Below are 25,479 nucleotides of genomic sequence, written 5' to 3'. Positions count from 1 at the left end.
AATAAAGATGTTGGATGTTACAGATCATTTTTCCTGTATAGTGTTTACAGATGAATTTCACAGGTGTAGTCATGAAATAAATGTTACAGTAAGATGGTATTTTAGGATACTTGATAGCCAGTAGGAAAATATTTTACTGTTTTACGTAAGGTTCTAGCTCTGAAGAGTTATTCTTGTTTCTAGACTCAGATGATTCTCAAGGCATTATACTAATCTCTGTAGCTACTGACACTGCAAGGATATACCAATTTGGCTACTATTCCACTATCATTAGGGCATGGTATTCTTAAATGTTATTGTTTTAATAATGATTAAAAATAGATCCTACTGTTTTAATTGCCATAACAAAATACCATAGATGCAGTGGCTTACAACAACAGAAATTAACTTTCTCACAGTTTAGGAAACATAGTTTCTACTGAAGACTCCTCCTGGCTTATCTCTGTGTCTTCATGTGGCTTGAGAGGAGAGAGAGCACAAGCTAGCTCTCTGGTGTCTCTTACAAGGTTTTTTTATTATTTTTTATTTTTTTATTTATTAATTATTGGCTGCGTTGGGTCTTTGTTGCTGTGTGCGGGCTTTCTCTAGTTGTGGAGAGTGGGGGCTACTCTTCATTGCGGTGCACGGGCTTCTCATTGTGGTGGCTTCTCTTTGTTGCAGAGCACGGGCTCTAGGTGCACAGGCTTCAGTAGTTGTGGCACACAGGCTGAGTAGTTGTGGCACATGGGCTTAGTTGCTCCATGGCACGTGGGATCTTCCCAGACCAGGGCTTGAACCCATATCCCCTGCATTGGCAGACAGATTCTTAACCACTGTGCCACCAGGGAAGTCACTCTTAAAAGGTTTTAAAAAGGTTTTTGCCAAGTCTGCAGAGCAATTGCATTTTGGAATAGTAAAATTTAGGCTATGTAAGTGGAAAATGGGTCTAATTACGTATAGTTTATGATCTTTGTATTTATTTATATGGTTGATAGGCCATTAGGAGTGAAGTGGATGAGACCCACAATCAGCGCTTCAAAAACTGAAAACTCAATGTATCAAGAAGTCCTTTACAATAAAGCTGTAATTATAAATTATATTTTGAAATTACACAGAAAAGATCAGGTAAAAGCAAAGATACTGTGTCAGTTGGGAGTCTTCAAAGAAACAGAACCAATAGGATATATAGAGATATATGTAAGAGGAGGTTTATCATAGGAATCGGCTCACGTGGTTATGAAGATGAGAAATCCCACAGTCTGCCTTCTGCAAGCTATAGAGCCAGGAAATCTGGAATTATAATTCAGTTTGAGGCCGTAGGACTGGGAGCTGTTTGTATGAGTCCCGGAGTCCCAGGACCCAAGAACTAGGAGTTCAAATGTAGCAGCAGCCCAAGAAGAGAGAGAATTTGTCCTTCCTCTGCCTGTTTGTTCTGTTCAGGCCCTCAAAGAATTCGATAATGCCTATCACATCATCATGATGAGGGCAAGTCTTTTTTTACTCAATCTACTGATTCAAATACTAATCTTTTCCAGAAACACCCTCACAGATATACTCAGAAATAATGTTTTGCCAGCTATCTGAGCATCCCATAGCCCAGTCAAGTTGACACACAAAATTAACCATCACAGGTAGCTCTCTTTTTCTACCATTCCCCCCTTGTCATCCACATTATGGTCCTTCTATACTCTGTGTACATCATTATGTTCTCAGGGGGTGTAATTTGACTGGCACTACACTTGAATCCTTGAAATAGCAAGTTGTTTATAGTAAGGGTTTACGCCCTTCTTATTTCATTACACGTAGTAAAATTATATTTAGATAGAAAAACAATGGTAGCCTAGCTGGTTCTGCTTCATCTCCTCTGATCATTTAACACACATTTTTCTCTCTAATTAAATTATTATTCTTTTCTCTGTTTAGTGGAATTATCTGAGCTTCTGTGGTATTTCTGTAATTTCTTTGAGAATTTATTTTAATGTTTTTTCCACCCAAGAATCAAATAACCCCCCAAAATACATAAGGATTGATTACAAAGTTGGAATACTACATTCTCTGATGATCTTTCAAGACTAGGACAAACTGCTTTAGTTCATTATTCTTGAACTCATTTCATATAAATTTTAAATACAGAGTTTCTAAATTATAAAATATTTAGAATACGTTTTGTTAAAATGCTTTGATTTCAATATCTATGTTATAAACATACTAAAATATTAAGTTTAAACCCACTAATTTTTTTTTAATTTTGAAATAATTTTGGACTTAAGAGTTTCAAAACTAGTACAGAAAGTTCTCATATACGTACCTTTTACTCATATTCTTCTAATGTTAATATCTTTTACAACCATAGTACATTTATCAAAACCAAGAAATTAACTTTGGTACAATACTATTAAGTAAACTAGACTTCATTTGGAATAAAGTATGGCATGGGGAACCTAAAACATGTATTACTTGTCCTTAGCTAGGTGAGACAAACTCTGTTTCTGTATTGTGTTATTAAACCATCAGAAACAACATGCTTGAACTCTGATCTTAATTCACATAAAGGTGCTGAGTGCTGTGTTATAAGATTTTGTTATATTATCAGAATTTATTGTCTTCATTTTTTAAAATGAATTTGATGAACATTTTAAATTTACATAATTTTTACTCAGTTGTCTTTAGGAAGGGACCTGAATAAAACAAATTCATTCAAATGAATGAATGCTTGCTTAATCAGCTAATCAGAAATGTGTTATGCAATATATTTTATTTGCTTTAGCTATTAGGATAAATTGACAGAAATAACTTCCCTTTGGTACCTGGTAAAATATCTTTGTTTTCTTTCAGTGGTTTTTGTCATTAAAATAACTAATCATTAATTGACTTGTAAAATATTCTTTATTTCTAAAATATTAGAGAAAAGTTTAGTGGTAGAATGTTCCTATAAAACTTCTAAAGTCTACAATGTGAGTTTCATCTTGGTTTATATGAACCAGATGAGTAAGGTAGAAAGTAAACAGAAATCAGAAGACTTTGATCTGGTGTTGAAAGTTTTCCTAGTAAATGTAATTTAGTATTACACATTATTAAAGGTTTGAATTCTATTGTGTGCTTGTTTAGATTTCGATTTTGCTTCTTTTTCCTCGTATTTTTTCCTTTTAAAAAATGTAAATTAGGATGCCAGTTTGCTCTATGAAGATATATATACCTTAAGGATTTAACTATAGATACATTAGCCACCATTTAGAACATGATGATATTTGGGCCACCAAATTTGTCCTTTTTAGAGCTGAGCTCTGGTTTGTAAATAATTTGTGACATGCAGGATTTTATGTATTTTTATGTAATTATATTCATGGATTTGCAGATATTATGCATTCTCTCTAACTTTAAGGTATAGGGAATAGGTTTCTCTAGGCAGTGATGTCCCCAAATTTGGCAGCTTATCAGAATCTTGTGGAACAGTTGTTAAAAATAAAGAATGCTGGAGATTTTGGTTTGATTGGATTTAGATAGGGCCTAGGCTATATAGCCTTCATTTTACATCTTAGCCTTTCTGGAGGCCTAAAACTTCTCCCATTAAAAAAAAAAGGCCGAGGGGGCTTCCCTGGTGGCGCAGTGGTTAAGAATCTGCCTGCCAATCCAGGGGACATGGTCCCTGGTCCAGGAAGGTACCACATGCCGCGGAGCAACTAAGCCAGTGCACCACAACTACTGAGCCTGTGCTCTAGAGCCTGTGAGCCACAACTACTGAGCCTGCACGCTACAACTACTGAAGCCCGCGTGCCTAGAGCCTGTGCTTCGCAATGAGAAGCCCGCACACTGCAATGAAGACCTGACGCGGCCAAAAATAAATAAATTTATTTAAAAACCCAATTTATTGAGATAAAATTTCACATACATAAAATTAACCATTTAAAGTGAACACAATTCGGTGACATTTAGTACATTCCCAGTGTGGTACATCTAACACCTCTATTTGTAAGGCATTTCCATCACTCCAACATAAAACATATTACCCATGAAGTGATTATTCTCCATTCCCATTTCTCCCTAGTCTCTGACAACCACCAGTCAGGTTTATGTCTGTATTTATCCATTCTGGGTATTTCATATAAATGGAATCATATAATATGTGACCTTTTTTGTGTGGCTTTCACTTAGCATAATGTTTTGGAGGCTCATCCATGTTGTAGCATGTATTAGTACTTCATTCCTCTTCGTGGCTGAATAATATTCCATTGGTTTGATATATCACAGTTTATCCATTTCTCTATTGATGGGCATTTGGTCTGTGTCCACCTTTTTTTCTTTTTAACATCTTTATTGGAGTATAACTGCTTTACAATGGTGTGCTAGTTTCTGCTGTATAACAAAGTGAATCAGCTATACGTATACATATATTCCCATATCTCCTCCCTCTTGCATCTCCCTCCCTCCCTCCCTATCCCACCCCTCTAGGTGGACACAAAGCACCGAGCTGATCTCCCTGCACTATGCAGCTGCTTCCCACTAGCTATCTATTTTACATTTGGTAGTGTATGTATGTCCATGCCACTCTCTCACTTCGTCCCAGCTTACCTGTCCCCCTCCCCGTGGCCTCAAGTCCATTCTCTACATCTGCGTCTTTATACCTGTCCTGCCTCTAGGTTCTTCAGAACCATTTTTTGTGTGTCCACCTTTTGTATATATAAATAGTGCTGCTATAACCATGTGTATACATGTACTTGTTTAAATACTTTTTCACTTCTTTTGGTTGTATACCTAGGAATGGAATTGCAGGGGTCAAATTGTGATCCTGTGTTTTACTTTTTGAGGAACTGCCAAACTGTTCTATAGCAGATGAACCCCCTCACCAACCACCAGCAATTTATGAGGGTTCCAGTTTCTCTACATCCATCCTTATTTTGCATTTTTAAATTTTAATTGTAGCTATCCTAAGGGGATATGATGTGATAACTCACTGTCATTTTGATTTGTATTTCCCTAATGACTAATGATATTGAGCATCCTTTCATGTGCTTATTGTCCGTTTATGTATCTTCTTTTGCGAAATGTCTGTTCAAGTCCTTAGTTCATTTTTTAATTGGCTGGTTTGTCTTTTTGTCATTGAGTCATAGAAGTTCCTTATATATTATGGACATTAAATTCTTATTAGATGTATGACTTGCAGATACTTCTGTATTTATAGGTTGTTTTTTTCACTTTCTTTGGTAATGTCCTTTGCACAAAATTTTTTCATTTTAATGAGGTCTAGTTTATCTTTTTTTGTTTGCTTGTTTGTTGCTCATGCTTTTTGTGTCGTACCTAAAAAATCCATTGCCAAATCCAAGGTCATGAAAATTTTACACACACACACACACACACACACACGTTTTTTTTTTTTTTTAAGTTTATTTATTTATTTTTTTAATTAGTTTCTGCTTTATAACAAAGTGAATCAGTCACTTAGATCTTTGTTCCATCTTGAGTTAATTTTGTATATGGTATGAGGTAGGAGTTCAGTTTCCTTCTTTTGTTTTTGGAAATCCAGTCCCAGCATCATTTGCTGAAGAGACTGTTCTTTCCCCATTGAATGGACTTAACCATCTTGTCAAAAATCAATTGGCAATGTATGGGTCCGTTTATGGACTCTCAGTTCTATTGCCTTGGTCTATATGTCTATCATTATGCCAGTCCTAAACTGTCTTCTTGTCTGTAGCTTTATAGTAAGTTTTGAAATCAGGAAGTGTGAGTCCTTCGACTTGATGATTCTTCTCCGAGATTGTTTTGGCTATTGTGGGTCCCTTAAATTTCCATATAAATTTTAGGAACAGTCTGTCAGTTTACACAAAAAGGGAAGCTAGGATTTTGATTGGAATTGCATTGAGTCTCTAGCTCAAACTGGAGAATATTGCCAACATCAAGTCTTCCTACCCATGAATGCAGGCTGTTTTTCTATTTATTTAGGTCTTCTTTAATTTCTTTGAGCAATGTTTTGTGGCTTTCTGTGTACAGGACTTTCACCTCCCTGGTTAGATTTATTCCTAGATATTTTATTCTTTTAGAGGCCATTATAAATGGAATTGTTTGCTTAATTTGGTTTTTGTTGTTAATATTTATTTATTTAATTGTGCTGGGTCTTAGTTGCAGCAGGTGGGCTCCTTAGTTGTGGCATGGGAACTCTTAGTTGTGGCACACATGTGGGATCTAGTTCCCTGACCAGGGATTGAACCCCCCAGCCTCCTGCATTGGGAGCGCAGAGTCTTCACCACTGTGCCACCAGGGAAGTCCTGCTTAATTTTATTTTTAGGTTATTCATCACTGTTGTATAAAAATGAAACTTTTTTTTTTTTTTTTTTTGCCACGCTGCACAGCTTGCAGGATCTTAGTTCCCCGAACAGGGATCGAACCCGGGCCCTTGGCAGTGAAAGTGCAGAATCCTAACCACTGGACCGCCAGGGAATCCCAAAAGGAAACTGATTTTTGAGTGTTGATCTTATATCCTACAATTTTGCTTAATTGATTAGGTCTAGTAGCTTTCTTGTGAATTCTTTGGAATTTTCTTTGACATTTGCAATGGAAATAGATTTACTTCTTCCTTTTCAATTTGTACACTTTTAAATTTTCTTTTTCTTCTCAAATTGCTCTGGCTAGAACTTCCAGGACAGTGTTAAATAGCAGTGGTGAAAGTGGATGCCCTTGTCTTATTTCTGATCTTAGGAGGAGAGTTTTCACCATTAATTAAGTATGCTGTTTATTAGCTGTGGGTTTTTTGTTTTTGTTTTTTTAAATAAATTCCCTTTACAATTTTAAGTTAGCTAGAAGGTAACTATAGTTTTCTGAGTGTTTTTATTATGAGAAAGTGTTGGGTCTTGTCAAGTGCTTTGTCTGCATCAGTTGAGATGCCCATCTTTTAATATGTCATTTCTAAGTACATATCTATTTTTGTCATTTCACTACTAAGAAATTTTACTTACACACATATTAAACTCTGAACAAAGTAACATACTCCTCTGGCCTAATTTTTTTTTTTTTTTTTTTTTTTGCGGTACGCGGGCCTCTCACTGTTGTGGCCTCTCCCGTTGTGGAGCACAGGCTCCGGATGCGCAGGCTCAGCGGCCATGGCTCACGGGCCCAGCCGCTCCGCGGCACGTGGGATCTTCCCAGACCGGGGCACGAACCCGTGTCCCCTGCATCGGCAGGCGGACTCTCAACCACTGCGCCACCAGGGAAGCCCTGGCCTAATTTTTGTGCTCTATTTTTCATTCAAACTGTGTTCTTCACTCCTGTGGTAGGTAGAATAATGGTCCCTCAGAGATGTCTACATTCTAATCCCTGGAACCTGTGTTATGTTAGATTACATGTTAAGAGGAATTAAGGTTGCGTATCAGATGACTTTAAGATTATTCTGGATTATCTAGGTGGGCCTAGTGTAATCACAAGGGTCCTTTAAAGTGGAAGAGGTAGGGTAGGCAGAAAATGAGAGTGAGGAGATGTGACTTTGGAAGAAAGGCTCAAAAATGCAACATTGCTTGCTTTGAGGATTAGAGGAAGGCGGCCAAGAACAAAGGAATGTGGGTGGCCTTTAGAAGACAGAAAGGGCAAGGAAAGGGATTCTTTCTTAGAGCCTCCAGGAAGGAATGCATTGCTGCCCACGCATTGACTTTAGCTCTGTGAAGGGCAGTGTCAGACTTAAACCTACAAAACTGTAAAATAATAAATTTGTGTTGTTTTAAGCCACTAAGTTTGTGGTAATTGGTGTAATAATACAAAATAAATGTAACTGCCTGAACATATTTATGATGCTGGTTTCTTCAGGCAATCTCATGTCTGAATTTCCCTTAGGTTATTATAATTGTAATCATTATTGAAAGCCCATCTCAAAGCTTCCTCAACGATTAAGCTTTTTGTTTTTCTTCCACACCATCTCCCAGGTGTCCTCTCCAAATATACCTAGTTTCTCTCTCCTTGTTTCTGTAGTGCTTTTTTACCTTCCTCATGTTATCTAACAATACAGAGTTTTGGAATATAGTATTTGGTATTGGCTTTATTAAAATTTTATTCTCCTTTAAAAAATGTTCTGTTATCTTGGTGTGTGTGTATTTATGTGTAAATTTGGGTTTATATGTAAGATTTTTTTCACTTTATATGGTTACACCTCTAATGTTTTAAACATTTGAATCTTTTGTTTCATTTTAGACCTAGAGATAGGCAACTGTATCGTTCTCAGTCTTGTCTTTTCTGTTAACAATCTGTATTGCATGTGGTAGATAATCCATATATGTTTGACTTCAAATGTACTTGTAATTTAGGTCCTATAATTTAAATTTATGTACCAGAATATTATAGTGGTGAATTCTTCTATCCATATACTGAGGGAGTTATATATAATTAAGTTGTTGTGAGGCATGTGTCAGTTTATATAAACCATATTTATTGAAACCAGTGATTAATATTAAAGGTGATTATAGCTTCTCTCCAGGCAGATTTTAAGCAAGGTCAGATTTTTTTTTAATGTTAGATGTGTGAAAATAAAGAGAGATTTAGTTGCTTCTCAAGACTCTTGAATCATGATTTATCATGTTTGTCTGTTTCTATTTTTAAATGATTTGTTTTAGAAGGATGGTGTTACAGACGCAGTGTTTCTTTTTTTAACTAAGAAATGTATTTTGGAGATTGGTCAAAATGACTATTTATAATATAAAAAAATGTTTAATTCTTCTTTATCATTGATTCCAAACAAGAAGAAAAAGCAGGATTGTTTACTCCCCTAATGGTAAGAAAACAAGTCTTCTAGGAGTAAAAGAAATTTCAGCGGAATTGATATTTTTTCAATAACATACTTTTGAGTGTTTACTGAATGTGATATTTGTGTCTCGTAGAATGGAGATGTATGCATTTCAATTCTTCATCCACCTGTAGATGACCCACAGAGTGGAGAACTGCCCTCTGAAAGGTGGAATCCCACTCAAAATGTCAGGTAAGGAATTACATAAGGAATAATCTGGTTTTTAGGTGGCTCTTAAGATTGGATATTATCTTTTAACAAGTACAAACGAATCCTTTCTATATTTGGTTGTTTTGTCTTCTACTGGAGCTTTAAGTAGCATGTATGCCTCATTTTGAAGAGTTGTATTTCTGGAGTAATAATGCATATGTTACTCATTTCTCTGTGTTCACTTTGGAAGAATTTTTCTACTCTGAATTCTTCCTCTTACATTATCTAAGTTCCATCCTGCTGCTTTGGATTTCATGAGTTCCATGTTTGGATTGGTTGCTTCCTTATTCTAGGATTCTTATTACTTTTTGCTGAAAAGTCTTAGTCTTTACACTTGTTTATCCATTCACCAGTTGATGGACATTTGGGTTGTTTTCCTCTTTTTGGCTATTATGAATAATGCTGCTGTGAACATTGTGTGCAAGTTTTTATGTGTACATACGTTTTCATTTCCTTGGACATATACCTGGAAATGGAATTGGGGGTGCATAACTCAGTGTTTAACTTCTTGAGAAACTGCCATATTTTCCAACATGGCTGCACTAAATTTTAGAGCATTCCCACCAGCAGTGTGTGAGAATTCTAATTTCTCCACATCTTTGTTAACACTTGTTATTTTCCATGTCTTTTATTATAGCCATCCCAGATGGTGGACATGGTATTCTCATTGTAGTTTTGTCATCAGTGTGTTTCTTTTAAAATAACTGTCAAAATTTTAGAATGGTTTTAGATTTTTAGAAAAATTATGAGGAAAGTACAGATAGTTCCCATATTCCCCACACCTGCCAGATTTCTTTGTTATTAACATCTAACATTCATTTGGTTCATTTATTACAGTTAGTGAACCTGTATTAGTACATTATTATTGATTAAAGTCCATACTCTTTCATGTTTCCTTAATTTTTACCTAATGTCATTTTTCTGCTCTGAGATCCTCATGCATGATAGATAGCGTATTATATTTAATAGACAGTTCTCCTTAGACAACTGCAACAGTTTCTTGGACTTTCCTTGGTTTTGATGACCTTAACAATTGGAATACTGATCAGGTATTTTGTAGAATGCACCCCAAATAGGATTTTTTTTTTGATGTTTTTCTGGAGTTATGAGTGTTGAGGAGGAAGACATGAAGGTAAAGTACATTTTCATCACGTCATAGCAGGGGTACATACTGTCATCCTGACTTACCACTCTTGATGTTAACATTCATCACCTGGCTGAGACTCTTGTTTTTAGGGTTTCTCCTCTGTAGAGTTCCTCCTGTCCCCCTTTCTGTTCTGTATAAGGGAAGTCCTAGGTGCAGCCCACACTAAGGAAGGGGGAATTAGACTCCCGCAAGGCTGAGATATCTGTATAAGTTACTTCAATTCCTCTGCACAGGAGATTAATCTGCTCTCCCCCATTTACTCATTCATTCATTTTGTTAATCATTTTTAATGATCTGGAAGCTAGTAACTCAATTAGAATCTCCATTTTTGTCAAAAGCAAAGAACTTGAAGCTTCCTGATGCACACAAGGCTTTCTTACCTGTCTCTTATCAAGTTATGTGTTTGCTTCCCACTTTCTGAGAAGAGTAGACCAAAAAGTCTATTCAAGACATATCAAATACTATTGATTATGCTGGTTACTCATTTCTTTAGGTACTTTGTTCCATCCAGTATACTTAGAAAGGATTGGGAAAATAGATATATTTTAGATTTCAACACATCTTGCCAGTATATTTTTTTAATGAGAAGAAACTGACTTCCCTTTTAAATTTAAATAAATGTGTTGATACACCTCACCTTGACAAACATCATGCCTCTGAATAATTCTCAGATAGATCGGGTATTGAGACTTGCCATAAGTTTATTATGTCTATGAAATAAGGAATCATTGCATATTCCATATACTTTCTGCTTTACTTTAGTGGGACTCTCCCTCGGCGATGATGCATTTCTTTCTTTTTTTTTTTTTTTTGCGGTACGCGGGCCTCTCACTGTTGTGGCCTCTCCCGTTGCGGAGCACAGGCTCCGGATGCGCAGGCTCAGCGGCCATGGCTCACGGGCCCAGCCGCTCCGCGGCATGTGGGATCGTCCCAGACCAGGGCACGAACCCATGTCCCCTGCATCGGCAGGTGGACTCTCAACCACTGCACCACCAGGGAAGCCCTGATGCATTTCTTAACGGTAATCAGAGATGGAATTAATCTGTTTTAGTGAAAATATAATTCCAGCAGCCCCAATCTATACATATCTGAATTTATTATACTCCACTATATAGCAAAATACTTTTTTTTTAACATCACTCTATGCTTTTAACAAAATTATTTATGAGAAGGGAAATGCAGTCGGCTCTATTTGTAAATTTCTCTTTGTTTTGTACTTCTGATATTTCATCACCACTAGGCAATGCACCATAGAAATATTTGGGATGTGTGGGAGGTATGCATTTCTTGTAAAGGGCAGTTGTGAAAAGGGAAGCTGGAAAGGAGAACTGATAGGATATTTCGTATGTCTCCAGGGGCATGTATGTATTAGTTTTAAGACCATTGTTTTACACAGGATCTTTTATGATCATTAGTAAAATTAGTATATCTCTCCTTCATCCCCTCATATCCGTATATCACACAGTTGTTAGCTCATTATTTAGACCTTTAACTTATACATACTTATTACTTGATTTTTCAGCATCAAATGGTATACTGACACTTAGATATAAAAGAAAAGGAAACCTACCTCCCTCTTCTAACTTTTAAATATTATTGTTTCTTTATTGTCAGGGTTATAAAATTTATAATCTGTACTCTTCTGTAGCTTAATCCCAGTTTTAAAAATTGTTATTCCTGTTGTTAAATGAATTCATTGTTTGTTCCTCATTATTTTACTTCCTTTGGTCTATTAACTGGCTGAAATTTGTCCATCAGTAATTTCTCAAGGGATTGCTCCTAGGAGCTATATTACATTCCCTGAGTTGTTACGTGTTCAAAATACTATGTGCTTGTGTATATGGGAGTATACGTGTGTGTTTGCCATTATACTTCAAATGACAGATTTTAACTAGATATAAGATTTCAGGATCATGCTTTCTTTCCTTGAGGATATTATGGGCATTACTCTATTGTTGCCTTGGAGACGTTTGGCTACCCTGTTTCTCATCTCTTTCACACTATATAATTGTTTAAGAGGCTGGCATGCTTTCGAAAGAAACACATTATTTTATCAGTAAAATTAAACTGACAATGTAGAGAAAAGGTTTTAAATATCTTGGAAGATTTGTTGAAAAATTGAACCAAAAATGCAGAGTTGTCCTTTAAGTATGATTTTGGTGCTTGTTTTTCAGGGCTAGTAGTAACCCTAGACTAGAAGAAGTAGTAGCTCTAAGGTGTTAGTGATTCTTGCTTTTGGAGGTTGAACGTTGAATCAAATGCTTCACATACCACCACCACACCCACCCTTTGAGAAAACAAGCCTCCTCTTTTTTTTTTTTTTTTTTTTTTTGGTGCGGCTTAAACAACAGAAATTTATTATTTCATAGTTCTGGACTCTATAAGGTACCGGCAAGGTTGGTTTCTTCTGAGGCTTCTCTCCTCATCTTGTCTTCTCTCTTTGTCTTTACATGGTCTTCCCTTTGTTCATGTCTGTGTCCTAATTGCCTCTTCTTATAAGGACATTAGTTATACTGGATTAAGACCTGTTCTAAGGACCTCATTTTAACTTAATTACCTCTTGAAAGACTCTGTCTCCAAATATAGTCTGAGGTACTGGGGGTTAAAACTTCAATATAGAATTTGAAGCCTCCCTGTTCTTTAGATGCAAAGCCCCAAACAAGATTTTTCTCATTGCATTCTCGTGCTGCTTGGATGGACAATCTATTACCATTACCCACAGGAATTCAAAATTTTTGCCTTTACTTCTGTGTAAATACACACAGACTGTATTTGCCTTGTCTCAGCCTAAAATATTATAAACAGTTTTTCTTTTTAAGAAAGGTCTGTTTGGGGAATTCCCTGGTGGTCCAGTGGTTAGGACTCAGTGCTTTCACTGCTGTGGCCCAGGTTCAATCCCTGGTCAGGGAACTAAGATCCCACAAACCACGTGGCACGGCCAAAAAAAAAAAGGAAAAGAAAGGCCTGTTTCTCATTTAATCCATTCTTTTGGGGGCAGGGAACTCCTTTCATATTAATCTGCCCTTTAAAACTACCTTAGCCACTTTGGGTACCAGTACCAGCATCATTTTTTTTCTCTCTGGGTCCTCAGGTCACCTGAGCCCCAATTTAGAAGCACCTGGACTTCACATGAGGGATTGCCTTCCCTGCGTTTATGCTTTTTTTATTTAGAGGCTTCACAACCAGAACTTAGTTATCTTCAGATTGCCCCTTTCATCTTCATCCATGGCTCTAAAAGGTATTTGCATTGGAAATCGTTACCTTCTTGGACCTTTTTGTTTCTTAGTTCCATATAATCATTGGATGGTTCTTCAATGTGTTGCTTGGGGTGGGAGAGTGCATGGAGAGTTTTGGTGTTTGTGGATTTCTAGGGGGGACATAGAGTGTTTTGCATGCCTTGTGGAACGTCATCTGGAACACCTGGTGATGTCCAGAATTCTGAAAAGTCAGGAAAGTACTACCTAATGTGGGACACTTTTCCCTTTCCCATTTGTTTCTGTGTTATTTGTTTTGAGACAAGGGAGCTCCTTAAGGTAGTAAACTGTACATATTTCTCACAGGTTATTTACGGCACTGAAATATCAAGAGGCAAGATACGAGATGCCAGGGATTTTCCTTTATATCCCTTTACTACTAAATTATCCAGAGTAAGCACTTGTCTGACTAAGGGTTCTAAGCTCCAAATCCAGTTTGTGGCATAGCCAAGACAGCAGTGGAGGTGGCAGAAGGTTCAGTTCAGCCTGTTGTAGGGTCTTGACTGCTGAATGGCACTGTTATCTGAAAGTGGTTCCATGTTCACATGTGTTTGGACTCCTCCATGACCACCTGCACTAGTCTTTCACTTAACACCTCAGTGAACATATTCAGAAAATAAAGTTGTACAGGCTTTTGTAACCTGAAGAAGAGTAAGGAATTCCAGTTACCTTTGAGAGCCGAAGTTGATTTATATAACAAGACCTAGTGAGTAGTGAGAGTTGGCTAAAGGGGAAAGCAAGAAAAATGTACTATGCTATAACTGTAGGGATCCAGAGCGGCAGCCAGCTAGTTTCCACTAAAAGCTCAGTAGTTCTCCTCCTCTTCGAGGAAGCCAGCATACTTTCTGGAAAAAGAGATCCACAGATGTCCAGGATTACGTTCAGGGAGTGAGAGTTCCTTATGGAATTGGGAAGTTTTGAGGAGTAGGCATTAGTCAGCAAAGAATGAAGTTGGGGGCTTCCCTGGTGGCGCAGTGGTTGAGAGTCCGCCTGCCAATGCAGGGGACGCGGGTTCGTGCCCTGGTCCGGGAGGATCCCACATGCCGTGGAGCGACTGGGCCCATGAGCCATGGCCGCTGAGCCTGTGTGTCCGGAGCCTGTGCTCCGCAACGGGAGAGGCCACAACAGTGAGAGGCCCGCGTACCGCAAAAAAAAAAAAGAATGACGTTGGGAGGATAGGGCCCCCTGATGCTGCTATATGTATGTGATTAGGAGTCCACAACACCATGCCTCTTCTTGGTGAAAGCAACAAAATGTGCCTTAATCCATGTTCTGTCCAGAACCAAGTGGGAGCTTCCAGGGGGTGGGTGGGGTGGGTGGGTAGGGGGTCTCTCAGACCTTGCAGTAGAATTCACAAGTGCTTTCTCTGAGGCACCAGCCCCAGAACTACCTGCCATACCTGCTGCAGGCTCTTGGATAGGAAAGTGGTCTTTGGTAGGGATTTGCTTTCCTTTGAAGGATAGATAACAGTGTTTTCTTTGCCACTGTGAAGATGTATCATGGGACCAGATTTATGGATCCACTCCAGAGGCCACACCTTCATGTAGAAGCGTCTCTCAGGAGTAGGGTAGGGTGTTTTCCTATCTAGTCTTCTCTATAACCCACTGAAAGGGCAGGGAGCTAGAGACCGCTGCAATGATTGGGTGGCAAAGTAGGCAAGGTCATAGGAAATGGCTATGACTGTGCTGTTCCTAGGGCTCCTGTAAACCCCATTCTGGGCCGGGACTATTTTATTTATTTGCTCCCTTGATGTTTGCACATTGGGTCCCACTGCACTCAGATTGCCAGTTTTATTCTGTGCAAATGATATGTATTTTGTGTATTTAAAATTTTTCCTTTTTAAACTAAAATGTTGTGATCTGGTCATTTTGTGTATTTTAATCTGAGACCCTTATTCCTACCGTGTGTTCTCAGGGGTATGTCAGTCAACGGTAGCTCCAGGGACTGCACAGCAGGAGCTGTTGAATTTGTTAGTTGCTTTATTATTTTTTTTTAAATATTTTATTTATTTATTTGGCTGCTCTGGGTCTTGGTTGTGGCACATGGGATCTTCGTTGCGGCGTGCAGGATCTTTGGTTGTGGCATGCGAACTCTTAGTTACAGCATGTGGGATCTAGTTCCGTGACCGGGGATCGAGCCCAGGCCCTCTGCATTGGGAGCTGGTAGTCTTAGCCACTGGACCACCAGGAAGTCCCTGTTAGGTGCTTTAGCAGCATAAAGAAAAACTATTTGTAGTATGTGGACCCATTAAGCTACCACGTTTTATTTTCCCAGTCATAACAGACTTCTTTACCATGAAGTCCTCTTTAAATCTCTCCCATCTTGAAAACATATAATGAGGATTGAGTTTTAATTGGGTGATCTTCTGGTGTTACTGGTCCATCTTTTGAAATAGTGTAAATGAGAGATTAAAAAGAACCCTTCTAGGTCAACTAGAAGGGTCAGGCAATGAGCTTTGCTTCTCTATACGTCACTTTTTATCAAATTAAGGCCTGTAAAATCTAAGAATCTCAATCATTCAAACTCTCTTTCAGTATTTCTATGTATGTTTTAAGAGTCAAGAAAGTTGAAGTTTTAAAGAATGAACCCTTTCTACCTCACACGTTGCCTGGGAGGGTATGTGTATGCACTGAAGGAAAAATGCCCATCTTTAATCCTACAGAATTCCAAACTTTTGCTGCTTGGCTTCTGGGGAGACCCATAAGCCATGTCTTGTTTGTTGAGCTAAGGCCAGTTTCTGCCCTCCCTGCTAAAATTGTACTTGTGGTGACATAGTAGCTAACAGAGAAAGGGCAGGCCCATCTCACTGATTATTGTCTATATGCTGAAAAGGGACAAATACAGTATTACCCATTGGGTCATAGATGTTTAATTATGATTTCCTATCTCCCTTAAATACTTCTTTTTCTTCTGAAAAAATACAATAAATGAGAAAGGATTTTAAGATACTTACTGAAACTAACACCACCAAAAAATAGCAACAACAAAAAAAGAGGTAATTGTTGGAATAGCTTCAGGATTCAATTGTGTTTTGTATGTTCTACCAGTATTTGCAGTTTCATTTTTCCACTCTATAAAAATAGGATTAATAATACTACCTTGCAGAGTTGTTTACCATGCTACAGATGTAACACCTGTGTTAAATTACTTTGGTACAAGTGCCAGACAGTTTAAACTATGTATGATATTGCTTCCCGTCCTTTTCCAGTCATGTTACATAGAAAATATGAAATGATAGTATTCGTAGATCACAGTGTAGTAAGCTGAAGATGCTCCTTTGGCCAAAAGTTATTGTTCCAGGCTCAAGTTGTCCCAGGTCCTACCTACCAATCTGCCTGAGGGAATCACATACAATTTACCTGTAACCCACTGACAACATACTGGTTGGGAAATTTTGAATAGGATATTGCATATGAATTGCATCAGGAATCTTCATTAGTGTTGGAATCCTTTGCCAGTACTTGGTGGTATGTCTACTGCTGTGGGTAGGTAGGTTTTTATGAAGGTGTGGCATGGTTGTTGTTTGAAGGTGTCCTAGAGGAAGGAGATGAACCCCATCTGAATCGGTGGAATGGATTCCCTGTACGAAAAATGGCTCTACTCTCCAGACAACGGGAGGAAGTGAAAACGTGCTGGGTTAAGAACTATTACCACAGTCAACTATAGTTAGTGCCTGAGGCTTCTGAAAGCATCATGGATTTCAATTTAGGGAGTACATGGTATTAGAAGTGAGTTTCTTATGATAGAACTGGATGATTCACCATTTTAAAAAATTGTACTTCCCAATATGGTATTTTAATAATAAACACAAGATATAAGAAAATCAACCTGGTGAAACCACTCCTGGGAAAAATTTCCTAATTCAGTTAACATAATTCATCTAGACCTGTGTTGTCCAGTATGATAGCCACTGACTACATGTGGCTATTTAAACTTAATTAAAATTAGTACTAAAAAACTCATTTCTTCAGTTGCATAATTACTTTTCAAAGTGCTCAGTGGCCACATGTGGCTAGTGGTTACCATATTGGATAACACAGATTATACATTTCCATCATCACAGAAAGTTGTAAAGAAATGCTGATCTGGACCATTAATCTGTGCCACAGTTTGTCCTTATCCTGCTTATCTTTCTATCAGGTTTTGTATATGTTTTCTTCTGAAGCAATCCTTACGGAATTTTTCTTTCGCTTCTAGGATATTGTCAGTCCATTTTGCATTTTTGGCAATGATGAGTTTCTTTGAATCTTCTTAGTGTAATTACTGAAGAAGTCCAGAAGGATGGAAGTGGGGGTACAGGGAGTTATTCTTACCCTAATAGAAAGGTGGGGGGTGTATATGTGGTAAATGAATTTGAACTAGATGGGAAAGTTTTCTTTGAAAGTGCCTTTGTCGTAATCTTGTATAATCACATAACAGAAACTCTCTACCCTTTTTAGGAAAAGGTTTCATCAAATCAAACATCTAATTGCCTGGTTCCCTCCCTTTATTTTTTGCTTGGGGCCAGGAGCAAAAGGCTATTTTGCAACAACAAAATCTATAACCTCGCACCAATGAGAAAAGGTAGAGAAATTTAATTTTTCCTCCCATGTTTCTCCTTACCTACATGCACATAGCTTTTAGGGGAGAAAAAAGCCTGGGAACTATTTCAAACATTTTTGGAGCTTATTGAGCTTATTTTATTTCACAGAAACTTTATTCCCTGTGATTAAGGTGTCTAGTTTTTATCTGTGGATGAAAATTTCCCAAAAGATTTCTGAGCCCTGAGAGATCAGGGATGGCAACTAACTCTCTCACTATTGTACATCCAACATCTCACTAGATGCCTCTGGCACAATAGTAAGGGCTTAGTAAATATTTTTTGAATCAAGATTTCTGTTATTCAGAGACTAGTTCTTCCATGTCAAGGCTATTGCTTTTTCTCCATTCTCCTGCTTAACTCTTATCTTGCTTCCCTTAGAAGTATGGAAAAGAAATACATTTGTATGTAATATTGGTTTTCAGATCTTCTAAGCAGCCATGATATGAATTAGATATATGGAGTAGCATCATTTTTACCCTTTTCCACAAAAAGATTGCCTTCAAGCTAAATTTTTTTTGCTTCTGCTTTTTCCTGTTGCACTTAACTTGTAATTTTTAAAATGTTATTTGAAAAGCTTCCAGACCTCCAATTTTTGTAGATTGGAACATGTTGCCAGTTAAGACAGTGCCTTCTACAGAGTTCATATTTTGCCCTGCAACCTAACTTTTATGCTAAACTCAGATGCCCTCTGCTTTGTCTCCCAGGTAGCAGCTTGTTTCTAGCCTAGCCAGATGAGTACTGAAAACAAAATTTTGATACTCTATTTCCATTTCCCTAAAGTCTCAAATATTATAGTCTTAAATTTAAAACAAAATACTGTTGAATACTGTGAATATGAGTATTCATAGCTGACCCTTTTTTCCTGTTTCTAGGACTATCCTGTTAAGTGTAATCTCATTGCTTAATGAGCCCAACACCTTCTCCCCAGCCAATGTGGATGCCTCGGTTATGTTCAGGAAATGGAGGGACAGTAAAGGAAAAGACAAAGAATATGCTGAAATCATTAGGTAAGGTGTTTGTTTTGTCTTCTGTTTGATTACTTCAAGTCTTCATACAGAACCAAAGTATATCCTAGAACCAAGGGTTTAAATTGAACTTAAATATCCACTCCACTTCTGTCAGATAGATTTATTGTTTGGGAAGAGGTTTCTGCCTGAGCCTGATGGGTTTGGCTTTTGAGACAGCAGATCTGATTTCCCAGGAAACAGAACTTCCAGGTTCTAAACTAGTCAAGTTTGCAAACTCTTCCTCCTGATCACTTTAGGGACACTGTTCTGGGTTTTGAACATGTCCTTTAAATGTATCAAACACCCAGTGTATTCCAGACATTCCAGGTATTTTTGTTTTCAAATTTTTTATTAACGAAACCCAATAGATTATTGGCCTCTCTGACCATAGCAGCAAGTATCTTCTGGGAATCATCATTATCAGCAACTCTAGTATATGGTTTAACAGAGCCCTAGAATAAGAATCAGGGGACTTGGAATATACTCTGCCACCCTCATGTGACCTTTTATCAGTTAACTTTCGGGGTTTTTTAATATTTCCATCTGTAAAAAAAAAAGAAGGTATTAGGCTCAACCATTCATCTCTCAAATTATATCCTACATAGGATATAAGATTTTCCTAACAGTACCTAACTAAGGATTGGTAGAGCCCCAAGGACAGTTGCAGCACATTCTGTGACTTTCCAAAGTCCCTCTCTATAAATCTAATTGGCATGATACCATGTGATATGAAAAAAAAAAAAGCATGTCATCTGACAGCTGAATAAGTTTTCTGCCCACCGTAATCAGCTTTTTAGACCCTCTCCCTAATCCAGAGTCATTTAATGAAATTACAAGGATAGAATCTGGGCATCTGTATTTTGTTTTTACCAAGCCACTTAGGTGACAGGTATATACCAAAGATTGAAGATAACTAGTGTAAATAGTAAAGACCTGTAGAAGTTTAGAGTGAGAGTGGATTGAGGATTGGAAAATGGGAATGCTTCATAAAATAGTCAGGACTGGAGCCTGATGTTCAAGGAAAGGTAAGATGTAAGGCATAGTCTTTCTCCTTAGAGAGCTCATACTTTTGTTTGTAAACAAAGAAATGAACATGTAATATGATAAGTGCAACTATAGAAGCATAAACAAGATACAGTGGAAGGAACATATAATATGGTTCCTAGGAGAGATAATACCTCATAACCAATAATTTTTCAGGGAGAGAGAAACATGCTTGCTAAAACACGGGTGTATAGTAACAGCATGGCACATCAAGAGAATTGTAAATTCTGATTTGAGAAGTAATGGGAAATTAAGAAACGCATCAGGCCTTAAAAGACACTGAAGTCATAAGGTGGGTTTGGTCCTTAATCTTAGAGGTGTTGGAGTGTCACTTAAAGATTTTGTGTGAAAGGATAATCCTATTTGAGTTCCAAAAGAACACGACTGACCAGGAGACCGGCTGAGGTTTGAGGAGGCTGAGATGAAGACTAAACTGACGTAGTAACAATCAAGAATGAGAAAACAGATTTGAAAACGTTTAGGACTTCGTAGTAGTAAGAGTTATAATTTTAGGAACTGAATACTCCATGGAGGTGGACAATGACAAATGCAGACTTGCTGAGTTAGGATTCCTATGGAACATCAGGACGGAGACATCCAGATGCTCATATAAGGGTATAGAACTCAGAAGAAAAGCTTAGGCTGGACCCTGATGATTTGAGAGCTGTCAGCATGAAGGGTTATGACCATGGGGATGGACAAGATGGTTCAAGGAGAAGGCTGTGAGAAGAGAGATTCAAGCCTGAAAGCCTCAGCAGCATCAGGATGTAAGGCAACAGGATCCACCAAGAGAGGTCTAATTAAAAGACAGGGAGAGGGGCTTCCCTGGTGGCGCAGTGGTTGGGAGTCTGCCTGCCAATGCAGGGGACGCGGGTTCGAGCCCTGGTCTGGGAGGATCCCGCGTGCCGCGGAGCGGCTAAGCCCGCGAGCCACAACTACTGAGCCTGTGCGTCTGGAGCCTGTGCTCCACAGCGGGAGAGGTCGCAGCAGTGAGAGGCCCACGCACCGCGATGAAGAGTGGCCCCCGCTTGCCACAACTAGAGAAAGCCCTCGCACAGAAACGAAGACCCAACACAGCCAAAAATAAATAAATAAATAAATTTAAAAAAAAAAAAAAAAAAAAAAAAAAAAAAAAAGACAGGGAGAATAGTGGTTGTGTTTTTGTGGGTTTTTAAAAAGTATTTATTTATTCATTTGGCTGCACCGGGTCTTAGTTGCAGCATGTGGGATTTTTTTTTTTTTTTTTAAGCTGCGGCATGCGGGATCTTTAGCCGCAGCGTGCGAACTCTTAGTTGTGGCATGTGGGATTTAGTTCCCTGACCCCAGGGATCGAACCCGGGCCCCCTGCATTGGGAGCACAGAGTCTTAGCCACTGGACCACCAGGGAAGTCCTGAGAATAGTGGCTTGATGTTTTTAAGTTCAGTTTTTCTAGTCCCTTGGGTCGAATTTTCATACTTGTTGAAGGAAACATTAACCTTCCTGCGTTCATACAGTCAGTATTTGTTGCACAGCTGTATGTGCCCAGGCGGTGTTCTAAGCACTGGGGAAACAGAATTAACCAAGATAGACAAGGTCTCTGCTCACATTCAGGGGCAAGGAGAACAACAGAAAAATGAGCAAATGAGGAAGATGAGTAGGATAATATGAAGGAATGACAAGATGGCTGCTTTAAGTTGGATTGTCCGAATAGGCCTCTAAGTGACATATAAGTTCATATCTGAGTGATAAGAAGCAGTAGGGCAGAAGAGCAACTGGTCCTCACAGAAAAATCAACTAGGTATGTTTGAAGAAGGTACTAAAAAACCCCAGAGTGGCCTGAATGTTTTGGAATTGGAGAAAGTAATGGGTGGCGAGAATGAAGTGGTAGGCAGGTGGATCATGTGACTTTGGAATCCAACATAAGATATTTGGATTTTTCTCTAAGTAGGAGGATTATTGAGTTGTTGGGGCTGCATTCTCAGTTTATTGCGAGAAGACAAGGCGGAAAACCTGAGGTGATTTCTGGCCAACCAGCATGTGAGGTGCATGGCTTTAAACGCCCTTCAGAAGGGTCATTTTTAAGTGTCCTTCAGAATGGTACCTGATGGGCTAGAACCTTTGGTGTAGTAGAGGGTATCTTGTCACAGATGCTTTCAGGTAGGTAGGAGGTACTAAAGTTCAGAAACCAGTAAGGAATTTTGGATTGTTTAGGCCAATTATAAATCCATCTTCCAGAGACTTATATAAACTATCCTCCCTTCAGGAAACAGGTGTCAGCCACTAAAGCCGAAGCAGAAAAGGATGGAGTGAAGGTCCCCACGACCCTGGCGGAATACTGCATCAAAACTAAAGTGCCTTCCAATGACAACAGCTCAGATTTGCTTTATGACGACTTGTACGATGACGACATTGATGATGAAGATGAGGAGGAGGAAGATGCCGACTGTTATGACGATGATGATTCTGGGAATGAGGAGTCGTGACGTGCTCCTTCAAGGCCCCTGTACTGCCCTGCCATCTCAGGCCAAAGGGAGGGGAGCAAGTGGGGACCTAGCAGTGGCCCCTCAGCAAAAACCTATCATGGGGGTGGGGAAAACAAACACGGCTCCTGGTGACTCCCCTTATGGATCTCAGTTTGCTCCTTTTTATGGACCTCTTAATGGAGAGAAACTAATCCTCCACAGAATGTCTGAGTTCTTGCATTCTTTACCCTTCCATCACTGTATTTTTTTTTTTTTCCTTTCTTTAAACCCAAACTCCCACCTCACTTCGTCTCTGCAAAGTGTTCACAGCAAAACACGTTTGGTCTGTTTTTAGATTCTTGAAGAATTAAATAGTCTTTCATCAAGACGTTTAATGTGTTTAAAGCTGGGAACCCATCGGGAGTTCACAAGTGCTGCATATGCTGGGTAGCAAAAGAAAAAAAAAACGTAAAAGCCCCACAAAACAAACTTTTTCTTAAAGCAAATTTGCCAAGTTTTAGCTGCTCATTTACATTAGTGTGTGTGCATTCGTTCAGCCCCGTGGTGATGAATTTTCTTTCCCTTCTTAAGGCTGGGGTACAGCAGGCGTCAGGGACTTTGTTCTGAACCTGTTGAAACGTGTTCCTAAGGGCACAGGGCCCTTCAGCCTAACACAGAGGCCTCAGCTACTCTGAGGAGAGAGATCAGATTTTGTTTTTCGAAATCGATTGGGATCTAAAGCCTGAAATAAATATTCGTACTTTACATAGAACTGATTGCTATTTATTTTGAAGGCAGAGTTATTTTTTTCCCCCAGGGAGTGGGGAGAGAGTGGGGATTAGTGTGTGTGTGTGGAGTCTTAGTGACGGGAACAAGAGTTAAAATCACTATGCTGGTTTTGGTTGATGCTGCTGGGGGAAAAAGTCAAACTACTGGTGACCACTGTTGGGAGAGAAAACATCTGTTTTATATATTTAACATGGCCTTTCCCTGAAAGATACACTCTCACCATGAGGATTTTTTTTAAGTAGCGAGTTTTAATTACTCAGTATTAATACTAGGTGCATGTGTTAAGATTTTGGTTTTCATTGAGCTGCTTATACTGATAGTGGTAACTGTGGATATATGTGAGACATGAGTGACCGGTTCCCGCTTTTCTCACTGGATGTGACCTGGACTTTTCTCTCCTTTCAATGTGCTCGGGCTGTGGAGTGCAAGCGGAAGTTGTGCATGGAGCTTTCCCCTGAGCTTCTTTGACTCTTCTGGCAGAGCCAAGGGAGTTGGCTGCAAGCAGTGTCTGGGCAACGCTAGATCTTCCTGCCACGCAATTGCTGCAGCCTTGATTTCCCCTGTCGATCGTGTGTTACTTCAATCAATACCGAGTTCCATCAGCCTTCACCAACCAGGGACTTCTTCAGTACTTGGCGATGATTTTTGTTTCTTATGGGGGCGGGTCAGTTCACAGGAGGGCAGTGTTCTTTCAGTGGGGAAAATACCGCTATGAACCTACTTCAGATCCCTGCGCGCTAGCGTTCAACTCCTTTTCTTCAGATCGTATAGCTCAGAAAGAACGAAAGGGTTGATGAGGGACGGGTAGGATGGACCCTAGGACACAGTCTGTGATACTTAGGTCCTTAGTTCCTCCTTCCTTTCTGATCTCAGGGTTTTCATTCGCTCTTCAAACTCTCCAAACATTTGCCAACTAATTCCCAGCAGCCTTCTCTGGAATCTAGTCTTAAAAAAGTGGGAATGTTGAACGTGCTAAGGTTCACATGGGACACTGTTGAGCCTGGTCCCAGAATCTGTCCAAACTCCATGGCCTACTTGCACCCGAGTCAAGTGACTCCAGTCAGATTCAGAGAACAGAGCAGCTCTCCTGTGACAAAACACTGAGTGCAAACTCTCATAGAAGGACATTGAAACTAGTTTTTCGCCCCACAGGTAATGCTCTGATCACCCCCTATCAATCACTCCACACTCCCAAAACACACAGGCGTGCGCCGTGTGCTTGGTCTTACGCTCTCTCGGAGCCCTAAAACTAAGCCTTTTCTCTTCCTGCCAAAGCGTCTCTCCCCCAGGGCAGGCCAGACTCCTTGGCACTGTGGGAGGTGCTGTGCTGCTCAGCCCTGTCCCACAGGCCCTGCTGGCCTCTGTTTTACGTTGACTCAGAGAGCCAGGTGGAGGTTGTACCTCTCAGCCTTTGGGGTGTTACTCTTGAGAGCTGATGAGAGTAGTCGTCAGTTCCAGAAAAGACTGGGGTGTGTTGATTTGCTAGGAGGTGGGACATTCTGATAGCTCAGACTGACTTGTAAAACCCAGGTGCTGGTTCCAGAGCTCTGTCCTGCGAACACATACTATGGCAAAAGAAAACTGAAGCACGTAACTTCTTTCGGGAGTGGAGATCTCAGGCTTAGGCCACAAGCTTGTGAGTACAGTTGTGCTGATTATTTGGTGTAACATGAATTCAGGATCCATCCTGCATTTTTAGGTTCCTTTCGATTCTAGTGGAGGCCTCTGGATGCTCTTCAGGTCTGTGTATTTTGAGGCTGGTGGAGAACGTACATCATGATTCTATTGTTGCTTCTTGCAGTCTTCCCCTTTCATTTCACATCATTCCAGAGTTCTTTTCTATTAGCCAAGCTTTTCTGTAGTCCCTTCTTTCCTCTTCCCTGGTAATTATTTGCTTCTTTATTTGCTGGTTTCCTTATGTTTGGAAAATACATAGTAAGCAATTGAAGGGGAAAATGTGTAGTTCTCCACTGAAAATTAACTCTCTACCCTCCCATCCTGATTTTTAAAAAGGTTTACATTTACAAAGATTCAGATGCAATTTTCAACTATTCTGAAACCAGCAGGACACACCTGACTTTAATAGTTTTCTTAGCTGAAATTGTAGATGTTTTTCTTCAGTTTAACTTATGAGAAAAGATTATCTGATGCATTTTGTGTTCAATTTCCCCTTTAGTAGTTTATTTTTTGTCTTTTTCTGCCCATCTGTCTACTAATAAAATGTGAAATAAAATATACCTGTATTGCTACTTCCCCATGGGATGACC

At 39.1% G+C, this 25,479-nt stretch overlaps 1 protein-coding gene across 1 annotated transcript in view; it reads left to right on the top strand.

Moving 5' to 3' along the window:
- The window catches only part of UBE2R2 (ubiquitin conjugating enzyme E2 R2), a 93,983-nt gene extending 68,514 nt beyond the window's left edge, over positions 1 to 25,469 (top strand). Inside the window, exons 3-5 of the mRNA XM_081236210.1 lie at positions 8,832 to 8,929; positions 18,803 to 18,937; positions 22,225 to 25,469. Coding sequence (XP_081092336.1) covers positions 8,832 to 8,929; positions 18,803 to 18,937; positions 22,225 to 22,444 — 453 coding nt within the window. The 3' untranslated portion in view covers positions 22,445 to 25,469. The remainder of the gene's footprint in view (positions 1 to 8,831; positions 8,930 to 18,802; positions 18,938 to 22,224) is intronic.
- The last annotated feature ends 10 nt before the right edge of the window (positions 25,470 to 25,479 follow it).

Source organism: Mesoplodon bidens (genome assembly GCF_964165515.1).
Source record: "Mesoplodon bidens genome assembly, chromosome: 6".
NCBI classification, from domain to species: Eukaryota; Metazoa; Chordata; class Mammalia; order Artiodactyla; family Ziphiidae; genus Mesoplodon; species Mesoplodon bidens.
This window is presented reverse-complemented; position numbering and strand designations above follow the sequence as displayed.